Source organism: Zychaea mexicana (genome assembly GCF_025766255.1).
Source record: "Zychaea mexicana strain RSA 1403 chromosome Unknown BDB00scaffold_8, whole genome shotgun sequence".
In the NCBI taxonomy this organism is placed as follows: domain Eukaryota; kingdom Fungi; phylum Mucoromycota; class Mucoromycetes; order Mucorales; family Lichtheimiaceae; genus Zychaea; species Zychaea mexicana.
In genome coordinates, this window is record NW_026516671.1 from 206325 (window position 1) to 230971 (window position 24647).

Sequence of the window (24647 nt, forward strand, 5' to 3'; positions counted from 1 at the left end):
TTTATCATCATATGATTCCCCCTTGCTCTCCGAACAAAATCTTTACTACCTTTTTTTTTTCCTTCCTTCTCTTATTTTGTGTATGTATCAAACAAACGCTTTTGAATATATGTCAAACTTTAAAGTTGAAGGGTATTCTTTGGGCCGATCGATTAACCATATTGAATATCAACATCATGGTTTCTTTGGTGCCAAGCCTTGTCACCAGCCCATATAACATGTAGTCTAATAAGGAAACATGGTACAGGTTCATCACTTTCATTGATCATGCGGGGTATTATCTACTCACGTTCTAACTCTCTAAGACTGCATATGAGGTTTGAAGATTCCATGAGTAGTGTATTCGACATTGTCTTGTATTAAGTGACTGTCAGAAACTTCGTAAAAGCTTAACGTTACTAAATGTATAATCTGTGCATCATCAGTCGCACTATGTAATAATAAATAGCATGTCAAAAGCTATAATAAATATCGCAGTATCATACTGACTTTGGTGGCTCGAGTGGACTCAAAAGACCAATGGAAATGGAAATATGCCTTTAAGTACTATATTGATTCCATATCATTATTCTGACATCAGAAAAGATCAGAGATATCAGCTGTTTATTACTACTTTGAGAATTTCAGTGCAAGAGTACAAACAAGGGGAAAAAGAAAATAAAGAGATTGGGGTAAAACGCATAGTCCAAGTACACTGTAGCTAAATGACACCATTGCAGAGTTTAACAGCTATCAGCTGCAAGATATAAATGTGAGTCTACTTTTTTGCAACTGGTACAATACATGTAGTGCGAAGACATATTGTCTTGAAAGAAGTACTCCTTGTCATCTAAATAAAAGGAAGAGGGTGGACCATTATAGAAGTAAAAGTGAGGAAGAAGAGATTCGTTGAAAATAACATAGAAACTACCATCGAACAAAGGGTTTCCGTCCTGTTTATCGGTTGTGCAAATTTCCACGGCATCTATGACTGCTTCATCCAAGATTTCGCCCTTTTTGACAGTGCTGCGTTTTTGGAACGTAGCGCAAATTGCCTCCAAAAGGTCAGAGCGCACTTCACGAGGGGCACCCAAGGGCAAGCCTCTGACCGTACACACTTTGTAAAACGGTAAAGGTGGTATAGCTGTTCGCACTTTAACTGTCGTCCCGGCTCGCTGCAAATCCGACGATAGCGACATGGATCCGCCGACGGGTAGACGGAAATAGGGCACGGTTCGCCTGGCACCGCGGTAATGACCCATCAAATGTAATTCAATGATTAAGCGTGAGTCATAATCAAGGTCCGCGCAAGTTGATTTCTGACGCATGGCATCGACTTCATTATCATAACTTGTAAAGTATGTAATCAGCATGTCTCGCGCATTCTCATAGGTTATCCCAGGCTCATCAAAAATAATACAGAGGCAACCGTATTTGTAGCTAGGAGAGCACCGAATCAAGTCAACAGGACCACCAAATTCGAGTTTGGAAACTTCGTGTGTGCCTAAAGTTGACATTTTGATCCTGGTGACAGAAGGCTGTTGAGTAGATAGAGCAGATGATGAGAGAAAGGAAAAAGAGAGATGCCACTAATTATTTATGTAAGAAGTGAATAACGCTTTATTATACTCATTGATTTCGGGGAAAGTGAAAAACCAACCTTCATTGCAAGAAATAAACATACAACTTGTTAGCCATTTTTTATGGACGATCATGTGAGGGTATTCTAGACACACACTCTCATCAAAGCAAACCGACGCCCACCTATTGGAGCTCTATTGTAGCATGTACATACACAACAAGTTCAATATTGTGTTACAACAGTATTGATAGTTATTTAACATCTATAATCTTGTTTGTGCTATATCCTATTCCTTTGAATGTCGCAGTACGTACCAAAAGCGCCCTTGTCTACAGCAAACAAGTTTATGCACAATTATGTGAATACGTCATTTTACTGTACGATCGGCAACAGCCATTATATTAAGTGCGTTTACATTCAAAGTTAAAGGTTGTAAGAAAAAAAAGATTCCCATCCGCGGGTAAGTACAACACGTGCACAGAGTATTACCCGGATCTAGTTTTCGTGAAGATTTGACAAGATACCTGCGTCGTTAAGCTACACGTGTGTACTTGCAATGCCGGCTCCCACACAATAGCAATAACATACGGCTGCAAGAAGCATGCATATGCTGTTCACTTGGCGTTTTATTATGCTCCATTATCATGGTATTACTTTCTTTTTCTTTCTTTGGTCAAACGTTTTCTTCACTTCGGCCAAGGTATTTTTACTCACAAGGACTTTCGCTAATCGTTCATGATTATTGAGGAAGAACTTTTTTTTTGTTGCAGCAAAAAATGCATACTACGGCAAATTTGCTACTACGTTTAGATTGACTCTGTGTCTGGTTGTTGAAGGCTTTGTTCATCTTATTTCCTTGATCGAAGATCGTATGATAGTAGCATTGTTGGACTATGTCTACTACTACGCTCAGACCCTTGTACGACAGACGATCAAGAAGCAAAGTCATCATCATCATCACCAGTAGTTTGTCCAGTAATAGCACGTCTATTCCAGACATAAGAATCACGGTTGACGACGTATATGCAGCTGTACCTCTACGGGCTCTACCAGAATTGAGCTCACCGGCACACGATATTGTCAGTCTTTATGGTATACAATGCCGCAAATTATACACGTGTGTTTATGGATATCCTACCACATATCTATGGACCTGCTAACAAGAGGAATGATGGCAGAAAAAATACTGCCACAATAACAGAGGAAGATATTTGCAACTTCTCAAGTAACTCGACAGTCGTTCGCGATTACGCCCTTAAGACCTTTCGCACGATCGACCTTGCAGAGGTTGAAGTTGCGACTACGCTTTATAAAAATTGGTTTTGCTAATCTATCAAGATCAAGAGTAAATGCGTCAGCAATGTATTTTCTGCAACTGTTGAAATAGGAAGATGATGAATAACACATCGTTTATTCCGCCTTATATTGTATGATTTAGTCTATGCCTACAGCCACCCAAAGCCGATACCAACGTTACAGTCAACTGCACTCGAGTGGAAACAAATATGGCGTCTTGAAGGAGCGCATCATCTCGCGGTGAACTTTTATGCTGTTCTATTTTTCTAAACTTAATATGAATAATTATCTACTAATCATAGCACTCGGATATGTCTTGATGCATCGATCACTTGTTAGCACGCCGCCTATGTTGCCTATCAATCCGAATGATCATACTCAAATTGTGTCGCTACCAGAAAGACTTCGAGTGCGACTTGCAGCAATTCCCAAAGCTGACAAGCAAGTATGCAGGAATTTTAAGAGATCACAGCTCCCTTGGTCGATGCGATTTTAGCAAAAACAAAAGGTGTGTTTAAAAAACGAGCAAGTATACGGGCTACCTTTTAATGCCTATTATTCAAGACGAGACTATTAATGCTGAGATATTACCTGAGGAAAACCATGTAACAGCATACGCTTCGACGTCGATGAGCACTATAGCTATTCCAAATATCCTCGATGGGATCACAGTGAAGCTTTGCCTCAGATTCGGGGTGCGTGCAATTGGAATACAATTGTACCCAATGAAATTACTTTTGGACCAGCATTTAGCAAGGTCGCTATCTCAAGACTTCCTTATGCTCGCAGTATCCTTTCTATCCAGCCCGAACTAATAAGTGTGTATCACCGTGATCAGATATCGATACTGCCGAGCACTGTTCCTGTATTATTCGTGGCTCAATAATATTCCGTAAGAAACTCGAGCCCGGCGAAAGTAGCGACCTGTTTATTGTCACTGGTGCGCTTTTAGAGAGACTACAGAGATCTGATATAGACGAACCCACGGTTAGTCACCTATGGGAGTTGGATACATTAGAAAAAAGATTGGGCAGCAGGTAAGTTTAACGCTTTTATATTATGCAACTTTCATATGTCTAAAATTTACTAATTAATATCATATAGATACATAAAGGTATAAAGCTATTGCTCAGCGTTCATTCCATCATGCGAAAATACTGAATTTGCATTCGAAGCACATTTGCAATATATCATCGCACAATTCGACCGGACGACTGATGAGCTTCAAGGGTTTGTTGTGATGCATGACATGGGAGGTTTAGACGCATATAACGAAACACTGAAAGACGATATGCGGCATTGACTTGGAGCTGTTTACCCCGGATGACTACGACACTGTTCCAACAATAGACAGAGTATACAATGCACTCTATTTTACGACCATTTATCTACATCTCCAACCTCTTATCCGCACACTGTATATTATGCATAATGATGGATATGGCTGGCAGCAAGTGCGCAAAGACTAGCTAGTTCCATTATATCACAGTTATTTTGTGGAGCAAGATATCATACCTAACAAAGGCATCCTAAAATCAGCTATGGCTGGAGTGATTAGAAAGATATTTTAAATTTACTGGGAGGACACTACAAAAAATAGGTAGTATCATCATGATGATACCTTATTGATACCTTAATGATATCATATTGAGTTTTGGAGTACGAACAAGGAATCAATTTTTGATATCTGAGCTATGCATCAGAGTATCAAAATGTTCAGTTGTCGAAAATCAACAATTTGATTTTCTCAATATCAACATTTGACTATTTAGATATCAACTTTTGATTCTTAGGTTATCAACATTTGATTTTTCAGATATCATAATGGTATCAACAACTATAGCTTCCAATAGAATCGCAAGTATTCAACAGGCGTTTCTGGCCATATCCAATTACATTGCTGTTTTAAAGCTGATGACTCTCATAATATCCAATAGAAAGAAAGATTTAAAAATATTTGATAGGGAAACAGTGGTTTATTTGATATATATGATACTATAATACAGCACTATACTATATAATACATACTATATGGATACTATAACATTCATGGGATGTAGAATACACCACGTCTCATGTTTTACTTACCGCCATATTAATATCACAACTTGAGATAAAAATATAATGGTTAGAATACTAGACAGCAAGATTCAAATGGAGCTAGACAGATGACGGGCAATAGTGAAAAGCGATACTAAAGATAATGACAATCAGTTATATATAGTGGAAAAAGCAGAGCATAAAGGAAAGGCCATCTTACGGTTTGTGGTCGTTAGTGGTAACAGATCTTTATAACTATCGAAGCATTGAGTAATTAAGTGACAGTCAGAAATAAGCATATTATAGTATGATAGAGCAAGACGAGACCATCACGCTTACCAATTGAATGGGGATTACCGGCAGACAGTCAAGCAGTGGTGGTATGGAAGTAGTAAGCAAGGGATACCTTGCACCGAGAGACGCGTAATCTCTATCTATGTTACACAATTCTACGGAAGGAAGCCAAGCATGGGAGTTAGCAACATGATGGGCGTTTCAAGTAGTTTTTAGCAACAAAATCAGCGTATAAAACAGCAAACTGTTATGAAAGGAAATGGCTTACCAGAGCATAAAGATACTTCGTACGAAATGAGAGAGGTGCCGATGAGTATCGAACGTAAAAATTCGTGTTAGTTTGACACTGCTTAATAAAACGTGCATATAAGAGTGAGTCAATGAGGTTATGGACAAAGGCATTGATAATATATCACTTATAAACACACACTTCATTAAGATTTCTTTACCTTTTGCACAATGGCGGCGCGAACCAAAAGTAAATGCAAGCAGGAAGTAGAACCATAAAGAAACATAAATTGGAAAGAAAGAGTGTTTTGATCGCTCATCGTTCTCAGATCTAAATAATGTGATACCTTAAATGTCAACATCATGACCATTAACGTATACAAAAACCGTATCCACGATGATAGTGTATACACCTTGTGGATCAGGAAGAGAAGGTCTGAGCAGACGACATTGCCAGATGCAGCCTCTTCATGGGTCTTCATTTTTGATGAAAATTACTTTTTCTATTTACTTTTTCTTGAGAAGCGCTTTACATTTTTAGATAGAATGCTTAGAAATACTTTTGCTGTACGTTTTACTACTAAAAAATAGAGGCGATTTGTGGTTGATTTAGATTGATCATCATATAAAGTGTCGATGTTGCTGGTCGGTTTTGAAAAGAGCTCTGAAGGTTGAGAGTACACCCGTGACCATTAGAGAGATTGCTTTTTTTGCACTGAGTGTTTTGTCTTTTACTACTGCGCTGACTATTAAAAAATAATTGAGTAGATACCAAGAAATTTTATCCTAATGATACTAGGAGTATCAAAAAAATGTTGATACCTTATTGATACCATGTTGAGACCCGTTATGATATCTGAGTTATTAAAATTTAATACCTTATTGATACCCCTTATTTTTTGCAGTAGGAAGAGGAGGCAGCTTGTTTGGGTAATAGTATACAATACTAGTGAGTAATTTCTGATAGGGTATTCGTTCATTAGTACCCAACTTGATTCTTGCTCGTCCTCAAAGATCTGACATGAATAAAACAAAACTAAAGCAGTTGCTGCAGGTTACCACAACTATCCATTCTGCAAATATTTGCTTCCTTTTTACCTTAATAGCCGGTAGCCGGTAATACTATTTTACCGAAAAGCAAGGTCTTGCTCGGCTAAAAAAATTTAACGTCAGAAAAATCAAAGCTTCGGTTTCCAGCTGTGAGCGCTGGAATCCTTCAAAGGAACGCGGAGAATCAGGGTTCCTGTGTATATAAACCGAATGACAGATGATGATAACCTTTCACAACTGAATGTAGAGTTATGTTGAATCCTATGTAATTAAGACTACAACGGTATCTGATGCATCTCGAACTTTTAGGCATCGTTTCGTTCTTGCTTTATTTTTGTCGTTTTCTCTCCTCAAATAATCGCGTCATCTGATAATCTGCTTCTTCAGTTGTGCATTGTGATAAACCTGCTCGAGGCGCTTGCTGATCCGTCAAGTATTTCACTTACAATAGCATTATGCATATACAAAAATGTTGTCAGAGTAAGTCGAATCAATGATGCGGCGACACAGATGCAATGCGTTATACGCCCGTAATATCAAAGTACCACCAACTTTAAATTACTTGTGCACATTTAGTTTTACTTATTAGCAATCTGTTATGGAATTGTGCTTTTTTCATATACTACTTGTCTCCACACCAAGATACGATCCGCAATCCATCAGTGATTATAAACTCATTCCTCGGTCTATTTGTAGAGAAGTAGACAAAAGAGGTCCAAGATAAAACAATCCAATATGATATCATAAATATCTGTATTTGAACAACTCTTTCGATATGTTTCTATTGCCAATGCAGTTGTCTGTGCATTATATATGAAGTTTTGCTTAATCTCCGTGCTCATTCTTGTCATAAGTTGAATAATACAGAACAACTCTTTCAAAAGAAAAAGAAAAGTTAGGCTCAATAAAAGCTTACCATTGTACTTGCACATCATAAAGAAGCCTATCAAAGCTACTTATTGTATACCGATGGATGGACAGCAGAGGGAAAAACGCGTCTTTGTATCCAAGCGCGCGGCGCGTCACGAGCATTTAATTTTTGGATCTGCGAAGGGGAAAAAAGAGGCATGAGAGCGAGCGGTTCCTCTTTGTTCTTGTATAACCTACCGATTCTTTTTTTTTAAAAATCAATGCTTAACGACAGTACTCGAATAGGCATGAACAACAGCAACACCAGGCGATCTTCAGGTTCGCTTAATCGACGCTCGTCAGAAAAGCCAAGGATCGTTAAAAAGCCTGTGGAAGAAAAAGGAACCAACATTCAAGTTGTTCTGCGATGCCGGTTAGATCCGCCCTCCTTTTCTTATCACTATGATACAACACATACAGCCCAGCTGAAAAACTCATTCCATAATCGAACAACGATATACACATACGTTTATATTTTAGAGGACGTAACGAACAAGAAATTGCTGCCAATTCACCCGTCATATTAGAAGCCAAGCGTCGTCGCGATGTTGTGTTGAGAAACACTGGCAAAGACAAAGATTATTCCTTCGATCGTGTATTTGGACCTGAATCAACCCAAGAAGAGATTTACGGTGAAGTAGCGCAACCCATTCTTGATGAAGTGCTCATGGGGTAACGTAACTGTGGCAACAAGAGCAAGCCGGTTGACTAGGGAACCTCTAAAAAGAAAGTATTATTCACGTTGTCGTTATTGTTATGATTGTAGATACAACTGTACGATCTTTGCATACGGTCAAACTGGCACGGGAAAAACGTAATACTCAAAAAACTTAAAGACCTGATTTTCCCGCCACCTCATATTCCTTGTTACAATACTAACCCAACTTCCAACATGTAGATATACCATGGAAGGCGAACTCGAAGAAAGACATGGACGATTGACGCCACGTGCGGGTATCATTCCTCGCGCCATCTATAAACTATTCGAAACGCTCGATGCACAACACGCAGAATATTCAGTCAAAGTCTCATTGATCGAACTCTATAACGAAGAATTACGAGACTTACTCAACAATGACGATACGCGGACGCTACGGATTTTTGAGGATCAAAGTGGATCAGGCGTAATTGTTCAAGGCATGGAAGAATCCATCATATCAAGTGCAGCAGAGGCATTGACTATTATGCAAGAAGGCAGCAAAAACCGAAGCATCGCTTTTACAAAATGCAATGAAAAATCGAGGTATGATACATCAATGAAATGATATTGTGCGCACGTTGGATTCCCTCTAATATGTATTTTATTCTGTTTCCTAAAAAAATTAGTCGTTCCCATTGTATCTTCACGCTAACTGTTCATATCAAAGAAATAATACCTGGCGGTGAAGAAGTACTCAAGGTGGGAAAGCTGAACTTGGTGGATCTGGCTGGTTCGGAAAACATCAATCGATCAGGCGCTGAGCATGCACGAGCAAGAGAGGCTGGTATGATAAACCAAAGTTTGCTGACTCTCGGTCGTGTCATCAATCATCTTGTCGATCATTCGCAGCATATTCCGTACAGGTAGTGATTATCTCTCCCCCGTCATTTAGATATCATACTGGGCTTATTGATTATACTGATTCATATATACGTATGTAGAGAGAGCAAGTTGACAAGATTACTAAAAGATTCTCTTGGTGGACGAACAAAAACATGTCTAATAGCGACAATTTCAGTATGCAAGATGAATCAGGAGGAAATCATCAGCACGCTGGATTATGCTAAAAGAGCAAAGAATATCCGAAATCGACCCGAGGCGAACCAGCGCATGTATCCCAAAGTTCTTCTCCGTGAATATGAACAGACGATCGAGCGACTCAAAGCTGACTTACAGGTAATTTATAACATTAATAATGTTTCTTGGCATAGCGGTCCATTGTGGAAAAGTGCAGCTCTCTTACTGTATACGATTTCAGGCATCACGAGAACAAAAGGGCGTCTATTTATCACAACAAACATACAGCATGCTTACCGACGAGAATCAAAGCAGCAAAGACCGCGTGGTGGAGCTGACCAGAGATATTGATGGGTTACGGGACTCACTACGTGAAAGAACCAAAGAGCTTGATGAAAAAGCAGACTTATTGTTTGGAAAGGAATCCGAACTTGCGCAAGTACAAGTAAGTATTCATACACAATAGATATTGGTGTTGGATTTTGTTAAGAGGAAACCATCCCTTTATTAATTGCTTTTTGACGTATCAAGAATAATCTAAAGACGCTGGATCGGAAATTAGGTGAAAGCATCGCAGAGTTCACTGAGCGGATGGAACAGGTATGAACAAGCAAAGGAGAAGGGTACACATACGAAGAAGGAAGCTAATATAAACTTGATATGAATCCTGTTGATCTAGTATACGAACCACACAGAAAAATCAATCGATGGCATTATACAGTCTTTGGAACAAAACTCGGATGTGATGCAAGCACTGGTTCGAGAGGGTGTTCGCGCCCAGAACGAATTCTCAGATAAAATGGAAAAAATTCGAAGCAAGTTACGAGACCAGGCGCAACAAAAGAAGGAATGTGCTGAGAAAGAAGTAACCAACTTCTTCAGCTCTTTTGAAAAAGAATTGGAAGGACTCGTTGGAAATGTAAGTTATCTTCTATCACTTAGCTTTGGCATTTTAAGAGCTGCTGATATGATATATATCTTTGGCTCATATTCGCATATATTGTATAACAGATCCGTACGATCGAAGACCACTTTACCCGAACATACAAACAACATGTGGAAGACGAACGACAACATATAGAAACACAAAACACGTCAGTAACGAAAATCCGTGATACAACGATAACAAGCATGTCCGACGAGGTATCTAGAGTGCTGCATATCTCTGGGAGGGATGTAATGAAAGTTAGAAATTAACTGTTCTGTGTAATGTTACACATACTCTCTCTTGATGCTACATTAGAAACAACGCGTAAAAAAGCACTACTCGATGGTGCAGAATTTTATATCCAATGAACGAGGAAAGGAAAAGGATGCAGAAGCGGGTTTGATGATCTCAATCAACAAAATAGTATCAGAATGGAGAAAGCAAAGAGCTCAACGACTCGAAAGCTCCTTAAGAGACTTACAAAGCTCCTTCAAGGACAATGCGCATGATATCCTTTTTATTGTTATCATCATCCCCTCGATATATAACTATCTCACTAACGACATTATGCATACGTACAAAATCTTAATCCTTAACTTACTGCTTTGTTTTTCTCTTATCCACCTCTCGAAAGTTTCCAGGACGACTTTAATTCAATGATCGAGTTAACGATTCAGAAAAACACCAACCGATTAACGGATGTAAAGGCCGCTCAAGATGATATTTATCGCCAACAAAATATGTTTGAGGATGTAAGTACTTGAGGGTCCCCTTTTTGTTCTTGACACATTTTAATAAATGGAGAACTTGATGTGTGGAGATGGATAAATGTTTATTATTGGATACTGATCTGGGATGGTGGAATTTCATGTCTTTCCTAGATAAACACCAATATCTCTACATTAAGGCAACAAGGCGAATCTCACCACAGTCAAGTACTGGAGGGTCTCACTGCTGGCCAGTCGATGGTTACATCTACTTGCGATGAAATAAGCCAAGCACGGTCATTATCAAGGAAAAGACCTCTCCTAGATGATTGCACAAATGTGTCAAAATCATCAAAACAACCGAAAACTACCGACTTGTAAATAATAATAAAAACCTCCATCCAAACTTGTTTTTTTAACGTTTACATTTATTACTCTTTGTGCACATAATCGTGATAAACCTTTTACTAGCTAGTTTCATAATTCTTTGGATGCTGATGCTGTACAGCTACTAAGACTTGGACGTTTGCTTGCCATTTCCTTTGGTTGTCTGTTAAAGAAAAATAAATTATGAGGATTTGAGTCTGTGTCCTCCCTCAATGGTTGTTAAAAGCGCGAAAGATATCACGATATATACTTTGTATGGATCTGATCCTGCGATCAGGGCTTGCATCTCCTTTTCGACGTCATCGTCAGAATCAATGGCGATAGGCTTGTCAGTTGGTAACTATATGTAATTACATATCTTTGGAAAGTAAGCGCATGATAGAGATTTTTGTAAACATTTGCCTTATAGCCGCACCTTTTTCTTCGTCAGAACCTATACAAGCAATGTGGTTTTAGCTCGTCAAGAAAAGATGTATAGTTCCTCTTTATTATTGTTGTCACAGTTACTTCTTCCAAGTTTACGTACCCGTTTTCGACGTTTTCTCAATGGCTCTTCGCACTGGAAATCATCCAATTCTCTGCCACTATCCACTTCTGATTTGATCTTGTAGCTACAACAACAACAGTAAAACAGTGATTGTATATATAGCAATGTTAGTTTATTAAAGTCATACCAATGCCATAGCTACAGAATACTTAACGATGTATGACTGATGAAAGAATTAAATGGATAAACGCATACATACCTTACATTACGCAATGTCATTCCAGAGCTACCAGCCCTTGGTGCTGATCCCTGTCTTTGCTGCTGCTGCTTCTGGCCATTGGTCGCATTACTTGGAGTTTCTGTTGCTGTTGGTCCAGTATCTTTTCTCTAGCATTATTTGCTGTCAGACAAATAGTATATGACTGTTATAAATGAGCACAGATCATTGCGTACTTTACTAGAAGATGAGGACGGTCGTGATCTGTTAGTCTCTTGTCGTGATTGTTGCTGTTGCTTCGTAACAATGGCAGAAGAACGAGCCGTCAGGCTTGTGGTACTCTTGTTGTTAGGAGGTGGCGATGGTGATACTGTAGAAGTGCATAGCTCATTGAACCGGTCTTCTAGCAGCTGAAAACTGTAAAAGAATTGGCAATATCAGTATGATAATTATAATTGTCAAGCACATAGCGAGCAAGCAATAGCGAGTAGCAGAAGGTCGAGATTATATAACCATTACCGTTCCTTTTCTTGAGCAAGTTCCTCAGCTAATGCACTATTATGACACATCAGGGTCATATTGTCTTGTTTCAACTGCTCGTTTTCCGAATCATGTCTAGTAGAAAACTAAAGGTCAAGCTTTTGACAAGGACAACCACCAAGTATAGTACTAGTATAAATATAACTTTAGTGCTGCTTACTTTGCTTTGGAATTCGTAAGCTCGTTTTGAAGTTTCTAAATATATTAAAAACATAAAATATTAAACATAGAGGCACGAACTCATATTTTGGATTGAATAGCACGACAAAATTGATGGAAATTGCAGCTGGATAGTCTAATACCTGCACCTCTCTTTGCAATTCAATGATTGCTTCTTGGTAGCTCTTGGATTTTTCCGCATACTGCTCGTTTACTTCATTCAATCTACACCGCATACAATCGTAAAAGTTAGCTGATATTGTCATTGTCATAGATAATCAACTGCTGCGTACTTTTCTTGAAATTGGTGAGCAGCCATCGACTCGTGCTCGGCACCTGCTGTTTGCTGATCTTGGCCAAATTTTTCAAGCGTTTTTTCCAATTCTGTGAAGCTACAGCAATAGACAAGCAAAAAGATACATCAGCAAAAATGCCATTTTAGCTATTCGGGTGTATATATAGCTTGAAAGATAAAGAAACAAACAAATCAGTATATATGAGCCAGACACATGGTACTTACATTGTTTGCATGTCAGACAGCCGTCTTTTCAATCCAGCACACATTTCTTCGCTAGTGCTGATTTTTCCCTTGAGCTGTTGCAATTCTGTTCGCATGCTGGACAGTTCTTGGTTCGTTTGATCTGCACCCTTGCGGATATCTTCAATCACGCTCACATATGTCTGGCTTTCTGCATTCAATTGTTCTATACATAGAGTGGGGACAGTTTAATCATCTGACCAGCGCAACATATATATGATGGTTCGTATACAGCTAATTGATATATGGCTACATACCACATTTGGAGCGCTGCGCTTCATATTCTGTTGACAAAGAAAGCGTCGATGTCTTCAACTCTTTATGTTCGAATTGCAGGGCAACAAAGCTCATATCCAGCTCGTTGTACTTGCGCTTCAAGCCATCCAATTGGTTCCGTACTAAAGATGGGAAAGCATTAAAAGTGCCAAAAGGGAGACTGTCGTCATTGTAATGGAAGGAGCGCTATAAGAAGGAGTTCAAGGTAGTCGCATACGTACGTTGATTACAATAACGCTGTTCAAAGTCTTTAAACGCTTTGGCATTAGTCATTTTGGTTTGCGTGCAACTTCGTGCAAGCTTTTCGAGATCCCCCATGACGCAGTTGAATGCTTCATATCGACCACGCAAGCTGTGCACGCTATACATTGTAAAAGTGTACCATTTATCCCCCTTCAATTAGCACTTGACACTATTTAGTGGAACACAAATGAAAAAAAGAGAAACAGATAATCGTATTACATACTTATGATCGAATTGATGTTGTCTGGAAAGCATAGTTTCTATCCAATGCGTCAGATCGTTGACCCGACCTTCATTTTCTTTAATTGTGCACTGCTGCGAGTTCAAACTTGTTTGTAGCGTTCTGATCTGATTGGTTGCTTCATCATATTTTTGCTCTTGATTAGCGAGTTTTGCTTTGCATGCGCGTGTCAATTGGTCGATTTCATCATCTTTATCAGAAATTGGCTGTTGCTGATGCTTGTGGTGTTCATGGTGATAGTAAGGAGGAACCGACGGGCTATCATCATACTGTCGTCGTACTTGTTGCTGCTGTGATGATGGGGCAGACAAGGACTGCTGTACGGACCGACGACCTGTGCTGTTAACTGTGGTCATGCTAGTTGCAGTGGCCAAGATAGCACGTTTACCCTGTGCCAAAAGTGGGCTATCGGGGACATCCTCCTCATTGCAGTCATCGGTTGTCGTAGCAAAGAGTCCATCATATCGACCGTGTTGAGGCATGGCGTTCGTAGATGAGAAAAGGAGCGGTGCATACGTAGGTGGATGCTGCTGCTGCTTCTTGTTGTTTCCATCATTGCTGCTGTTGTTCATGTTGGCAAAGCCATCATTTCTTTTACTTTGTGCTGTAGGATTAGCAGTACTAGTTGCGTATTGGGATTCTGGCAGTAGTGGTGGCGATAGTTGTAGTTGCTTCTGTTGTTGCTCATTGCTATCACTATTGCTGCTCCGATTATGATAATGCTGATTATACGGATCTGCACGCGTTTTTTGCTGTGGCCCTCTTGACGTCGATCTATGCGTAGATTTAGGAACTGGTGGAGATGGCTGAAAAAAGATAGAAGAACGTGCTGACGTAGCCGAAGACGTTGTAGTCGAAGGCTGTATATGATCCGAGCCCGTGAATGGTTTTGAGAAAGTATCCTCGTTGTTATTGTGTTCGTGAGCTTGTTGACTTCCCTTGGTCATGGGCACAGTGGCATAGCGTGGATGCGGCGCTGGGGGAGGCATCATAGAAGGTGTTGTTGTTGTTGTTGATGGCGGTGGAGATGGTGGATTAAAACAGTGATGATGGTTATTGTGTTTTGATTGTTGCAGTGGTGGTAAGAGCTTGGACAGAAGCGTTCTCGTACCCTCTGTTTTCTTGTGCTGCTCTTGGGAAGTTGACGGTGAGGGTGATGTCGGTGACCGTTTGGTGGTGACACGTTGCGGTAACGCCATGTGTTGAGGCTGCTGCTTGGGTGGTTTTGTAACTGTCGTTGTTGGAGGGTGCATGGGAAGAGCAAACGTGCTGTTGGATGCACTGCTACTGCTTCCGTCTTCCGTTTTAATCTTGACAGGGCTGGGCGTTAAAAAGGAGGGAGGGTTGTTGCTTTTGAGGACTTTGTCCAAGGACGCGATAAACTGTATAGGATTGTTGCCCCTGCTATTGCTGCTGCCACCACTACTGGTGCGCCATAACGACTTCGACGTAGGCGCTGGAGAAGATCTCTGCCTCTATATTAAATTATAATGATTGCTTCAGTTGAACAAAGTATTAAAAAGGAGTATCCCCTAGCATCAAGTGTGACTCTCACATCTCCATCGGGTGACGGTGCTGCTACAGTATTGCCAGTGACAGCAGACGGTGACGGTGTTGTTGGTAAAGCCGATGACGGTACGAACCGGCGCGAAGGGTTTGGCTTGTAGCTAAACGATACAGCGGGCTTCTTATCATTTTCATCATCCATAGTGTCCAATTGTGAGAAGAAACAGAAAAAAAAAGTTGTAACGCGGAAGAGGAAGAGCAGATTTAAAAAATTAGAGATGCGCGAGTCCGAATTAAGTTTTTTTTTCTTCACTTTTCCTTGTTATATATGCGTATAATTTTTTAATATGTACAGGATGGAGGCAAACGAAGAAAGAATATGAGGGGTAACTATAACTAAAGAGGATCATATTCAAACAAGCATCTTGGACATGTAAGGGCCTATCAATGAGACACTGGTTAGCATCACGTATATCTTTCTCTAGTAGAACAACCTCTTGGTACTTACCATCAAGATGATAGCCAAGCTTGGCATAGTAGTGTCGAACACCCACGCCAGAAATGACGCTCAACTTTACGCTTCCGTGCTCTTCTCTAGCGATTCTTTCGGCTTCCTCCATCAACAGCGTACCGAAACCTTGATGCTGGAACTTGGTGGGATCACGATCATGCATGGGCACCACCGAGCCATACACGTGGAGTTCGCGCACAATCGACGTTTGACCAGCAGATGTCAATTCTGGACGGAAAGTTTGTGGCGAGCACTTGCGCAGACGTAACAACCCGACCAGGATATCTTGATGCGGGTCTTCGTATGACAAGAACGTCTCCCAGCCACCGTTGGCTGTATAGTCGCGTCGAATCAACTCTACCTGATCAGGCTGGATCTTGTGATGAATTTCAGTAATACCGACTTCACGCGTACGGACGTCACGACACTCGGTACCCAAGTCCTTCATACGGTTCAATGCCAGTTCACGCAAGTTGCCATGCTCGACACCAGACGTCACCAAAGGCATTGGAATATCACGTTGGACACGATAAATACGCGTCCATGGTGGAACAAGTGCCAAGATTCTTGCCACGAGATCGACGAGCGCATTGGGCGTGTAGTTTTGATATCGGCCTGTTCGCCACAGTTCGTACAAGCCCGTACCACGAATAACCAAGGTGGGATAAATTTTAAGACCGTCGGATCGGAACACTGGGTTTTCAAAGTATTCCTTGAATTGTTCCATGTCGCGCTCCATGCCCACGTTGGGAAGATCTGGCATCATGTGTGAAACGACCTTGAAGCCTGCATCCTTGGCCAGTTGAAACGACTCACAGACAGCCTTGACTGTGTGACCACGATTGGTATCTCTGGCAACATCTTCAAATACACTCTGCGCACCAATTTCTAAGCGAGTACAACCGTAACGCAGCATCTGACTCAAGTGCGGCTTCAAGCAATAATCGGGTCGTGTTTCAATCGTAATACCAATACACTTTGTCTCACTCTGCTGTGAAAATCTGTATATACCGACAAAAGTCAGTAACGCTTTGAGAATATACACCCCATCCCTTCCCTTTTGCTAGCTACCTGACAGCTTCGTCCACGTCGTTGCTCGAGTGACCAGTAAGAGCATCGTGCAGATTGGCGATAAACCAGTTTCGATAATCTTCATGCATCGACATGAAAGTACCACCCATCAAAATGTATTCGACCTTATCCACTGAATGGCCCAAGCTTCGCAACTGCTCTACACGACCACGGGCTTGCTCGTATGGATCGTATCTTGCTCGAATGGCTCGCATAGATGTTGGTTCATAACCAGTATAGGATTGTGTCGAATATTCGAAATCGGAATCAGGACCACCAGGACAGTATCTACACGCGGTTAATAGTAAAGCGTCAATTGCTACACTGCTAACTTCTCTTTTCTTCCCTTATATAACTCCGAGGATCTACTTACACGCAAATGTTACCGGTCATGGCAATATGAGGACATCGATGAGGCTTACACATTACAGCCACAACCGCGATCTACGCATTAATTTAAAAAAGTAACAGTTAAGATATGCTGCCAACTTTTGCCATCGTCTAATTCTTCATTTCTCCTCATATAAACTATACATACACCTGAAGCCGTACGAATCGGCTTGGCTTTAAGCTTTGGCAAAAGTGCAGCACGGTGTTGATCGGGAATAGCTGCAATGATATCGACCAACTTTGGCAAGTTTTGAAGCTTGTTTCGTCGGGCGACACGATTCTTCAAGCCGTTCAAATTGACGTCTTTGCTGGTTTGCGTAGCTGCAACGAGTTCGTTAACAATCTCGGCGCACGTTTTCACCATCAACTCATGCTAAGCGAATCGCAGTTGGTTTGTGTTAGATCAAAAATAGAACTGAGTATATCGAATAATCGTTGTTTTCTCGTTATTGTCATATACCTGAGTGGGTCCTAATTGATGATTTGCATGAGTATCAATCCAAACAGGTTCTTGGAGCAAAAAAAAGTAAAGTTTTATCTTACCTTTCTTATTCTTGGTTGACATGATCGAAATCCGGGAGAAGAATTAGCTTGTGGCTCGAGAGGTTTAATTTTTTTCTGTCGACCACCTTAAACTTTTGAGCCAGCCAATCAAATGAAATAGCGCACTAAATTCCCTTTTCGGATACTTATGGGAAGCCTATCGTTAACCAGAGCGCGTTGATTGAAGGAAGTGTTGTTGACCATTCAATTATTAAGAATTAGTATAAGTGCGTAATAGCAACTACAGTGAGATAGGGGGACACTGAAAGAGTTATGCGCCTTTGAGCAAAAGAGTAATAAAGGATATAGCGGGACGTACACAAGATATCAAAGTAATTTTATGCGAAATGGTATAGAAGAAACCATAGAGTACAGAGCGTAGAAATGGAACAAAACATTATACATCTTGGGCCTGCGTCAAAATCGGCTTCTACCTTTGTCTGATGTTGCTCGGCATCATGTCTTTGGGCATCGTTGTCTTTCTGTTCTAACCCAACAACAGGCGGTGGTCCGCCACGTGGTGTTGTTCGACGAGGAGATGGATGGTTTTTTCAGTTGCCAAGTCGCGGTTGAGGAATTGCAGATTTGGCTGCTCATAATGCCACCGCTCGGTATATTGGTCACTTTCTCGGATCGACTGGGGGGACATAGATCTCATATATTTGAGCACAGAGACGCTGTCTCGATTCCATTGACGCGCGGCATCACTGTCATCAACAGGGAGGCCCACAGGTTGTTATTGCAGATTTGGCTTTTGCAACCCTATACGCTATGAGCAACCTTGTTGATGTCCTTCCGCCGCGGTCGTAAATTTTGTCGCTGGAACACGTCGTCGCCAGGTGCGCGCATTAAGGCTTCATCATTGTGATTTTTACCAAATCGGGCACAGGCTGTTAGTGCGGTTAGAGGTATACCATGATTTTTGAAACGTTAAACTTTGACAGCCCTATACTCTATTCTCAATGACGCTTATACCGCTGTCTTTTGCGATGGATCACTTCAGCATCTCGCGCTTTAATGGATACGTATCATCGCAGGGCAAATGATATAAATCGGCAAATTTTTATCGTAAGCTTGAGCGATTGCGAGTGTCTGATGGTTTTTCCCAGTCCTGTTTCATCAGCCGGCAGCACACGTCCATTCACCCTTATAATTTGAGCAACATCTTCGCTTTAAGAGTCCTTGAGATGGTTCCATATATTCATGGCCTTCACTGGAGACAACCGATATCTGTGTTCGTTGTTTTGTGGTGGACAAGGTCAGTGCATGATGAATAATAGGATCTACTATGATGGTAAACGAAAAGATCTCATCTCTCACACAGACATACCATTAATTCGTCTTGCACAAGAGAATTGGAGTGCTGCTACATATTGGAGACCTTGTCGTTCATTGTCTAGGAACAATCACAGCATTTTATTATGTTTTGCACATTCAGTCAGACCGGGATTTATAACAACTTGGTGTATCGCTATAACCACAGCTGGGTCGTTATATTCATACTTTGTGCCTTATACATTGAACGGAACACCATGATAGATATATTTGCTAAGACAATGAGAGTAAAGCACAAATAGCATGTCTATATTGTGATAACAACCCACTTACAATTGTAATGAGATCATTGATTCTGCAGAAACAGGAGAGATAGAGAGAAATAAGAGAAACTGTAATTATCTAAATGATTTGTTATTATTTTCTTCACAAATTGCTACACGCAGGCTTGTCAACTTTTATGTTAGACTAAAGTAAGATATATTGGTTCCACTCTTATAATTGATGGAAATTCTCGTCTCCAATACTAGTATGATGGTAAAACTGCCGTCGCCGTGTTTACGTGCGATTGCACAAATTCTGAGGTTCAGTGCGCACTGGTTTATGTGATAATGATAGACTTATCAGATCTATTCGTAACTAAACGCCGTGTTTCTGACAGTACTGTAGCATGGCTTTAATACCGTCACCAGAGGTGGAGCTCGCCGTTAGCTGACTGCAGAGTCGACTCGCGACAATGGAAAGAATCAAAGCCAGTCTAGCAACCTCACTGGAAATTCCAAGCCCAACGAAAAGAAAAAAAAAAGAAAGAAGAATAAAGCAAGCACGTCACCATAGGCAGCGGGAAGAGAATAAAAAAAGATGATAAGAAGGATGATGGAGACGCTACCAATAATGTGGCTTTGGGTGAGGACTATTATCCAAGAAAACAGAACATTTTGTAAGGTTTACAATAGTATGTCTTATTTCGCGAATTTTACGCGTGAAGAGTATTCAGTTTCTGTTGCATTATCTTGAGGTAACTGGGACAGGGACAGCCGAAAGGCCGTGGGCACATCTTCTGCTATAGTCATGAATATAAGAATGGTATGGTACAATTTGGGAAGCACAGCAAATCCCTTCAAGCATACAGCGATTTATTATACTACTGTAACGGCTTTCATCGTATTGTAACGGCTCTCTTTTGATATATGAATCTGTGTTTACGTTCTGACACAATCCCAGCACGTAATACCATAACTTATTGATTTCCCGTTGCTAATCTTAATGCATCATATCAGAGCTTGAATAAAAGAGGATTCAAACTTTTCGATGCATTCTAGTAACGCGCAGTACGATGCTACGAAATAACGGAAAAAAAAGAGAATACCAAATCACAGAACTCATATCTCTGTAAATCTTCGGCTCTATGGAATCTCAATATTCCTCATCATTCCTTAGGTACGGCGTCATCACTTTCTCCTATCACCTTTTTCATCACCTTCATCAAAACGCGTTGCTAACTATTCCGAGCACTTGGTTGTAACAAATGTATATCTATAAGCAAAAGATGTATAGAAATACTGCTAGATGCTGATGCAGACACATATGTTTTTGCTTGTTGTTATGCCTGAAGAGCTTTAAAGGGTTTATCGAATCTAGCATTGGTGCAGTTTGTCCTCATTCCTTCTTCCATACAAGAATAATGTAAATGGTTTGCTGGTAAAGGTTCATCGAATAGTGTAGTCCGGGCGTCCTCAGGGACAATTGAGTTTAACAGTAGACTCTTAAGCTATGACATAGGCTGTCGATGGATATTCACTTGGAGTTTGCTCCAGAGCCGCAGTGACGATGTCGTCAATAAGGCATTCAAAGTCGTACATTAAGAAAAAATTACCATGACCGAACACTGAAACTGATTGGCCGACAAAAAAATTATCTTACAAAAAAAACCTCTCTTTCCGACAACCAAGAACCACCACTCTTTGTTACGACAGAACATGACGGATTCTTGGGATCGTACCCTATTTGACAAGGAACTCAAGTCTATTTTGGACGCTAAACTTCCCGTGTCTGCGTCGAAAATTACTTCGCTTCAATCGTTGGCCATTTCGCATCCCCAGGTAAAAAGAAAATTTATTTGTCATTCTTACCACAACTGAGACTGAGGAAAGAGAAAGAAGCGAGGAGAAAGAGACCCTAGAGAAGGAAATCGTTGGCGATTAACTTGGCGATGTCTTATGCTATGTCATTGTTATTAGCATCACAACTATATTACCCAATGCATTCTACGATTCATTGAAACGGCACCTCCGGACTACCGACTGGCAGGTTTGTATGTGGTAGATGCGATATCACGTGCAGCATACAAGTTGGTACGGAAAAGCAGCGACAGCGATCGGAGGTCTGTGGAGGCAGAAGGATACTTGCGACGCTTTGGAATCGTTTTGCGTGATGATACGTTGATTGGATGCTTTGAACCATGTACGCCAAAGGATAAGGTGAGGATCGATTCTTTCTTGTCTATTGGTGGGAGTTGTATGCATCTGGCAACAAAAGGACAGGACACGCGGTATTCATGTGGGGGAAGGAGGACGCGTCAAAACGGTCTTAAGCGGATGAGGAAAAGGGTATATGTCCTTCTCTCTCTCTCTCTCCTTCCTTCTCTTGGCTCTGCTTTTTTCCCGAAAGGGCTTGAAGGCGATCGGTCAGCAAATTCTTTTGTGTCTTTGCCATCGACTTGCCTACGCCCGGGCTATTTTTCCTTTGTCATCTCGTTCTTAAAAAGAGAACAAGAACAAGAGTAGAATGAGAGAAGGACGTGGTTTGTGTGTTTCCCCTCCCCCCTTTTTAGTACTGCTACTATTAGTATTACTGTCACCTCTGCCATCCTTTTCCTTCTACCCCGTCGTACCCGTCATACGCCCAATCTCCTTTCTATGCTCACATAACACAAAGACAAACAAGCAAACGACAGCAAGAAGGACATACCGCGATAACGTATTCTTAATACATTGCTTTTGTTATCAATAAAATAGGAAAAAGTCAAAAAAGTACTCGATATCTGGGAGCATGGAGGCATTTATTCCAAAGACCTCGTGGATTACTTAAGAAACTCTTCGATGAAAGTTGCTGCAACGGGAACGACCGAACGCGGACATAATTCTGCTACTTCTGCTACTGCTGTTGCTACTACTACTACTGCTACTACTACAACCAACGGTGACATGCAACAACATGATCAGCAGACAAGTAAAGGTGCTTATTCTTTTTTATTGTCATTGAATAATATAAAAAGCTCGCATTTTATCATGGAATTGTGGGAAACAAACAAACAAACAAACAAACAAACGAGACTCTACGTGAGAGAGATGGACAATGTTGGAGAAGGTTGAGGAAGAGAGGACCAAGAATTCAGCTTGGAGGGAGGGAGAAACGCGCGCGCGAGAGTGAGAGAGGAGGAAGTGCATGATGATCAAAAGTGGAACCGTATGTTAAAAACGAACACGTACTCTTTTTCTGTTGTTTACATTTTTCTATAGCTCCTGCTATCGACGCCGCATCGCTGCTGGCTCAACTCTCGACGCTTTCCAACGGTAACTTGGGTAACCTGACAAACGCCGTTCCAAGTGCCCCTCCATCCCAGCCATTTCAACCATTTCAGCAGCACCAACAGCATTCGTTACCACAGCAACCATTACCGCCAACATTACCACAGCAGCACCAACAGCCTTCAAGGGACACTGCCGGTCTTCCACCAGCTCTTGCTCACCTACTCGGCATCAATGCGGCACCTGCAGCAGCTCCCCAGGCTGCACCTCCTCCACCACCGCTACCACTAGTACAGCTACAGCAGACTTTGCAACAGCAACCACAGAGATTACCGTCAAGTGTGCCGAATTTTCCATCGATGATGCCTCCTCCCCAGCCGCCGCTGCAAGATAAGGCACCAGTAGATCCTCGGTTGCGGTCGCATCAGCCATCACCACCGCCTCGCGTAGATCCACGCGTGAAGCCCAATAATGCAAACAATACACCCTTGGGAGTACGTAGCGAGAATCCGCCGCATCATCACAATTATCAGCAGCAGCAGCAGCAGCAGCCACAACAACCATTATCCATGTCACCTCCACGAACACGATCAAGACCGTCTCGATGGAACCAAGATAGTGCTCCCGTACCATTCCAGCAACCGGATCCTCATCATTATCAACAGCAACAAGAACAACGTCGACGATCATTATCACCTGTTCGTGGTCAAAATAACAACAATAAAAATCATCCTAACCAGCATAGTCATCATCGTCACTCGCCATCGTCGAGACAGGAGCAACGCCATCCACGACGCAGATCAAGTTTACCGGGCCCTATTCCAGACCCATCGTTGCCAAAAGGATGCATCCGAGTGGTGACACGTACACTGTTTGTCGGACCACTTCCTGGAAATTACACCAGAGATGACGTTGCTGACATTTTTGAGAAATACGGCGAGTTGAACAGCATTATTGTGAGTTGTTGCTATGACTGACCATGAATTAGTCCCAAAATCATACAAATATGCTAAACTATCACGTGTATGTAGGTGAGCAAAAAGATCAAGTCGCGAGTGAATGCGTTCTTGAAGTATACCAAACGCGCTAGCTTAGAACAAGCCAAGCGGAATACAGCTGACCTCATGGTCGAAGATGTGCGAGTCAAGGTAAACTGATAGGAATCCCTTTCTTTTTCATCGTCCTTTACATCACAAATTAATCCCATCTAATGATGAATAGGTGAATTATGGATTTGGTTTTGGGCCTCGCAAACTCTTTGACTACGAACGAGGCGAATCGGTGATCTCTCTGAACGAGCTATCCGAAGATGAAAAGATGAGCCTAGTAACTGCACCCATCGGCGGGTTTCAAGGACAGCAAGTGCATGATCAAATGACCATTGAAGAGCCTGAAGTAGAGTATCGTCCTGAATGGAAGATGGATGAGAATAGCGCTCCCAAAGGTGGCGGTAGTGGCGGTGGCGGTGGACGTAGAGGTGGCGGTGGCAATCGTCATATACGGAGACGATTTGACTCGTCCAACGAAGACCATCCCAGATATCAACAGCGGGATCGTCAGTATTACCAACAACAGCAACAGCCCGAGTTGGATGTATCCGCTGATTCCGGGTGGATGACAGGAGGAGCACAGTTCCCTCCACAACAGCAATTACAGATGTCCAATGTACCTCCCAATTTTTTCTTTGACATGCAGCAACAACTACAGCGACAAGAGCAGCAGATGCAACAACAGCAACAGCATCAACACCAGCAATATCAGCCAGGCAGTGGTGACGATCATTTTCAACGGTCAAATTACGACTACTCATAAGAAAAACGCCCTCCACGCCCTTCTTTGCAGGTCATTTAAATGAAAGAAGAAGTCAGCAACGACTAAAAGTGTATCATACATATCTGTCTATCTAGCATAAAGAAAATAAAAGCTTTGCATTTGTTCCATTAATATCTCTGATATATACTTGAAGCATTTGCCTTCTGTTTCAAAGCACCCGGTATTTGTTT

At 41.4% G+C, this 24647-nt stretch overlaps 8 protein-coding genes across 8 annotated transcripts; 3 read left to right on the forward strand and 5 right to left on the reverse strand.

Annotated features, from left to right (window-relative positions):
• Nucleotides 1-502: 502 nt before the first annotated feature.
• BDB00DRAFT_803371 (uncharacterized protein) lies at nt 503-1644 on the reverse strand. Its single transcript, XM_053122011.1, has one exon. The coding sequence runs from the start codon at nt 1494-1496 to the stop codon at nt 723-725; it is 774 nt and encodes a 257-aa protein (XP_052983880.1). The 5' UTR covers nt 1497-1644; the 3' UTR covers nt 503-722.
• Nucleotides 1645-2454: 810 nt separating this feature from the next.
• Nucleotides 2455-4160, forward strand: BDB00DRAFT_868216 (uncharacterized protein; the record flags this gene model as incomplete). Its single annotated transcript, XM_053126444.1, has 6 exons — nt 2455-2653; nt 2763-2848; nt 3000-3097; nt 3197-3302; nt 3755-3894; nt 3980-4160. 6 exons carry the CDS (start codon nt 2455-2457, stop codon nt 4158-4160), a joined length of 810 nt encoding a protein of 269 aa, XP_052983881.1.
• A 3392-nt stretch (nt 4161-7552) lies between these two features.
• Nucleotides 7553-11137, forward strand: BDB00DRAFT_803380 (P-loop containing nucleoside triphosphate hydrolase protein). Its single transcript, XM_053122012.1, has 12 exons — nt 7553-7751; nt 7859-8050; nt 8145-8192; nt 8277-8621; nt 8705-8941; nt 9020-9254; nt 9337-9540; nt 9627-9695; nt 9775-10014; nt 10107-10238; nt 10339-10775; nt 10905-11137. Exons 1-11 carry the CDS (start codon nt 7600-7602, stop codon nt 10681-10683), a joined length of 2199 nt encoding a protein of 732 aa, XP_052983882.1. The 5' UTR covers nt 7553-7599; the 3' UTR covers nt 10684-10775; nt 10905-11137.
• Nucleotides 10753-11137, reverse strand: BDB00DRAFT_803381 (uncharacterized protein). The gene has a single exon (XM_053122013.1). It carries the CDS (start codon nt 11129-11131, stop codon nt 10955-10957), a length of 177 nt encoding a protein of 58 aa, XP_052983883.1. The 5' UTR covers nt 11132-11137; the 3' UTR covers nt 10753-10954.
• A 702-nt stretch (nt 11138-11839) lies between these two features.
• BDB00DRAFT_583770 (uncharacterized protein) lies at nt 11840-13492 on the reverse strand. Its single transcript, XM_053117938.1, has 7 exons — nt 13316-13492; nt 13041-13224; nt 12814-12912; nt 12664-12745; nt 12522-12556; nt 12341-12436; nt 11840-12238 (listed from the first exon to the last, which is right to left on the reverse strand). The coding sequence occupies exons 1-7, from the start codon at nt 13407-13409 to the stop codon at nt 11998-12000; spliced, it is 831 nt and encodes a 276-aa protein (XP_052983884.1). The 5' UTR covers nt 13410-13492; the 3' UTR covers nt 11840-11997.
• On the reverse strand, nt 13430-14918 carry BDB00DRAFT_583784 (uncharacterized protein). The gene is made up of 2 exons (XM_053117939.1): nt 13801-14918; nt 13430-13695 (listed from the first exon to the last, which is right to left on the reverse strand). The coding sequence occupies exons 1-2, from the start codon at nt 14808-14810 to the stop codon at nt 13521-13523; spliced, it is 1185 nt and encodes a 394-aa protein (XP_052983885.1). The 5' UTR covers nt 14811-14918; the 3' UTR covers nt 13430-13520.
• An 818-nt stretch (nt 14919-15736) lies between these two features.
• On the reverse strand, nt 15737-19172 carry BDB00DRAFT_881559 (elongator complex protein 3; the record flags this gene model as incomplete). The annotated part of the gene is made up of 6 exons (XM_053128088.1): nt 15737-15765; nt 15833-16836; nt 16907-17194; nt 17280-17350; nt 17445-17669; nt 19170-19172. 6 exons carry the CDS (start codon nt 19170-19172, stop codon nt 15737-15739), a joined length of 1620 nt encoding a protein of 539 aa, XP_052983886.1.
• A 1876-nt stretch (nt 19173-21048) lies between these two features.
• BDB00DRAFT_803392 (uncharacterized protein) lies at nt 21049-24610 on the forward strand. Its single transcript, XM_053122014.1, has 6 exons — nt 21049-21216; nt 21355-21594; nt 22132-22351; nt 22636-23600; nt 23676-23792; nt 23866-24610. Exons 1-6 carry the CDS (start codon nt 21094-21096, stop codon nt 24454-24456), a joined length of 2256 nt encoding a protein of 751 aa, XP_052983887.1. The 5' UTR covers nt 21049-21093; the 3' UTR covers nt 24457-24610.
• Nucleotides 24611-24647: the final 37 nt, after the last annotated feature.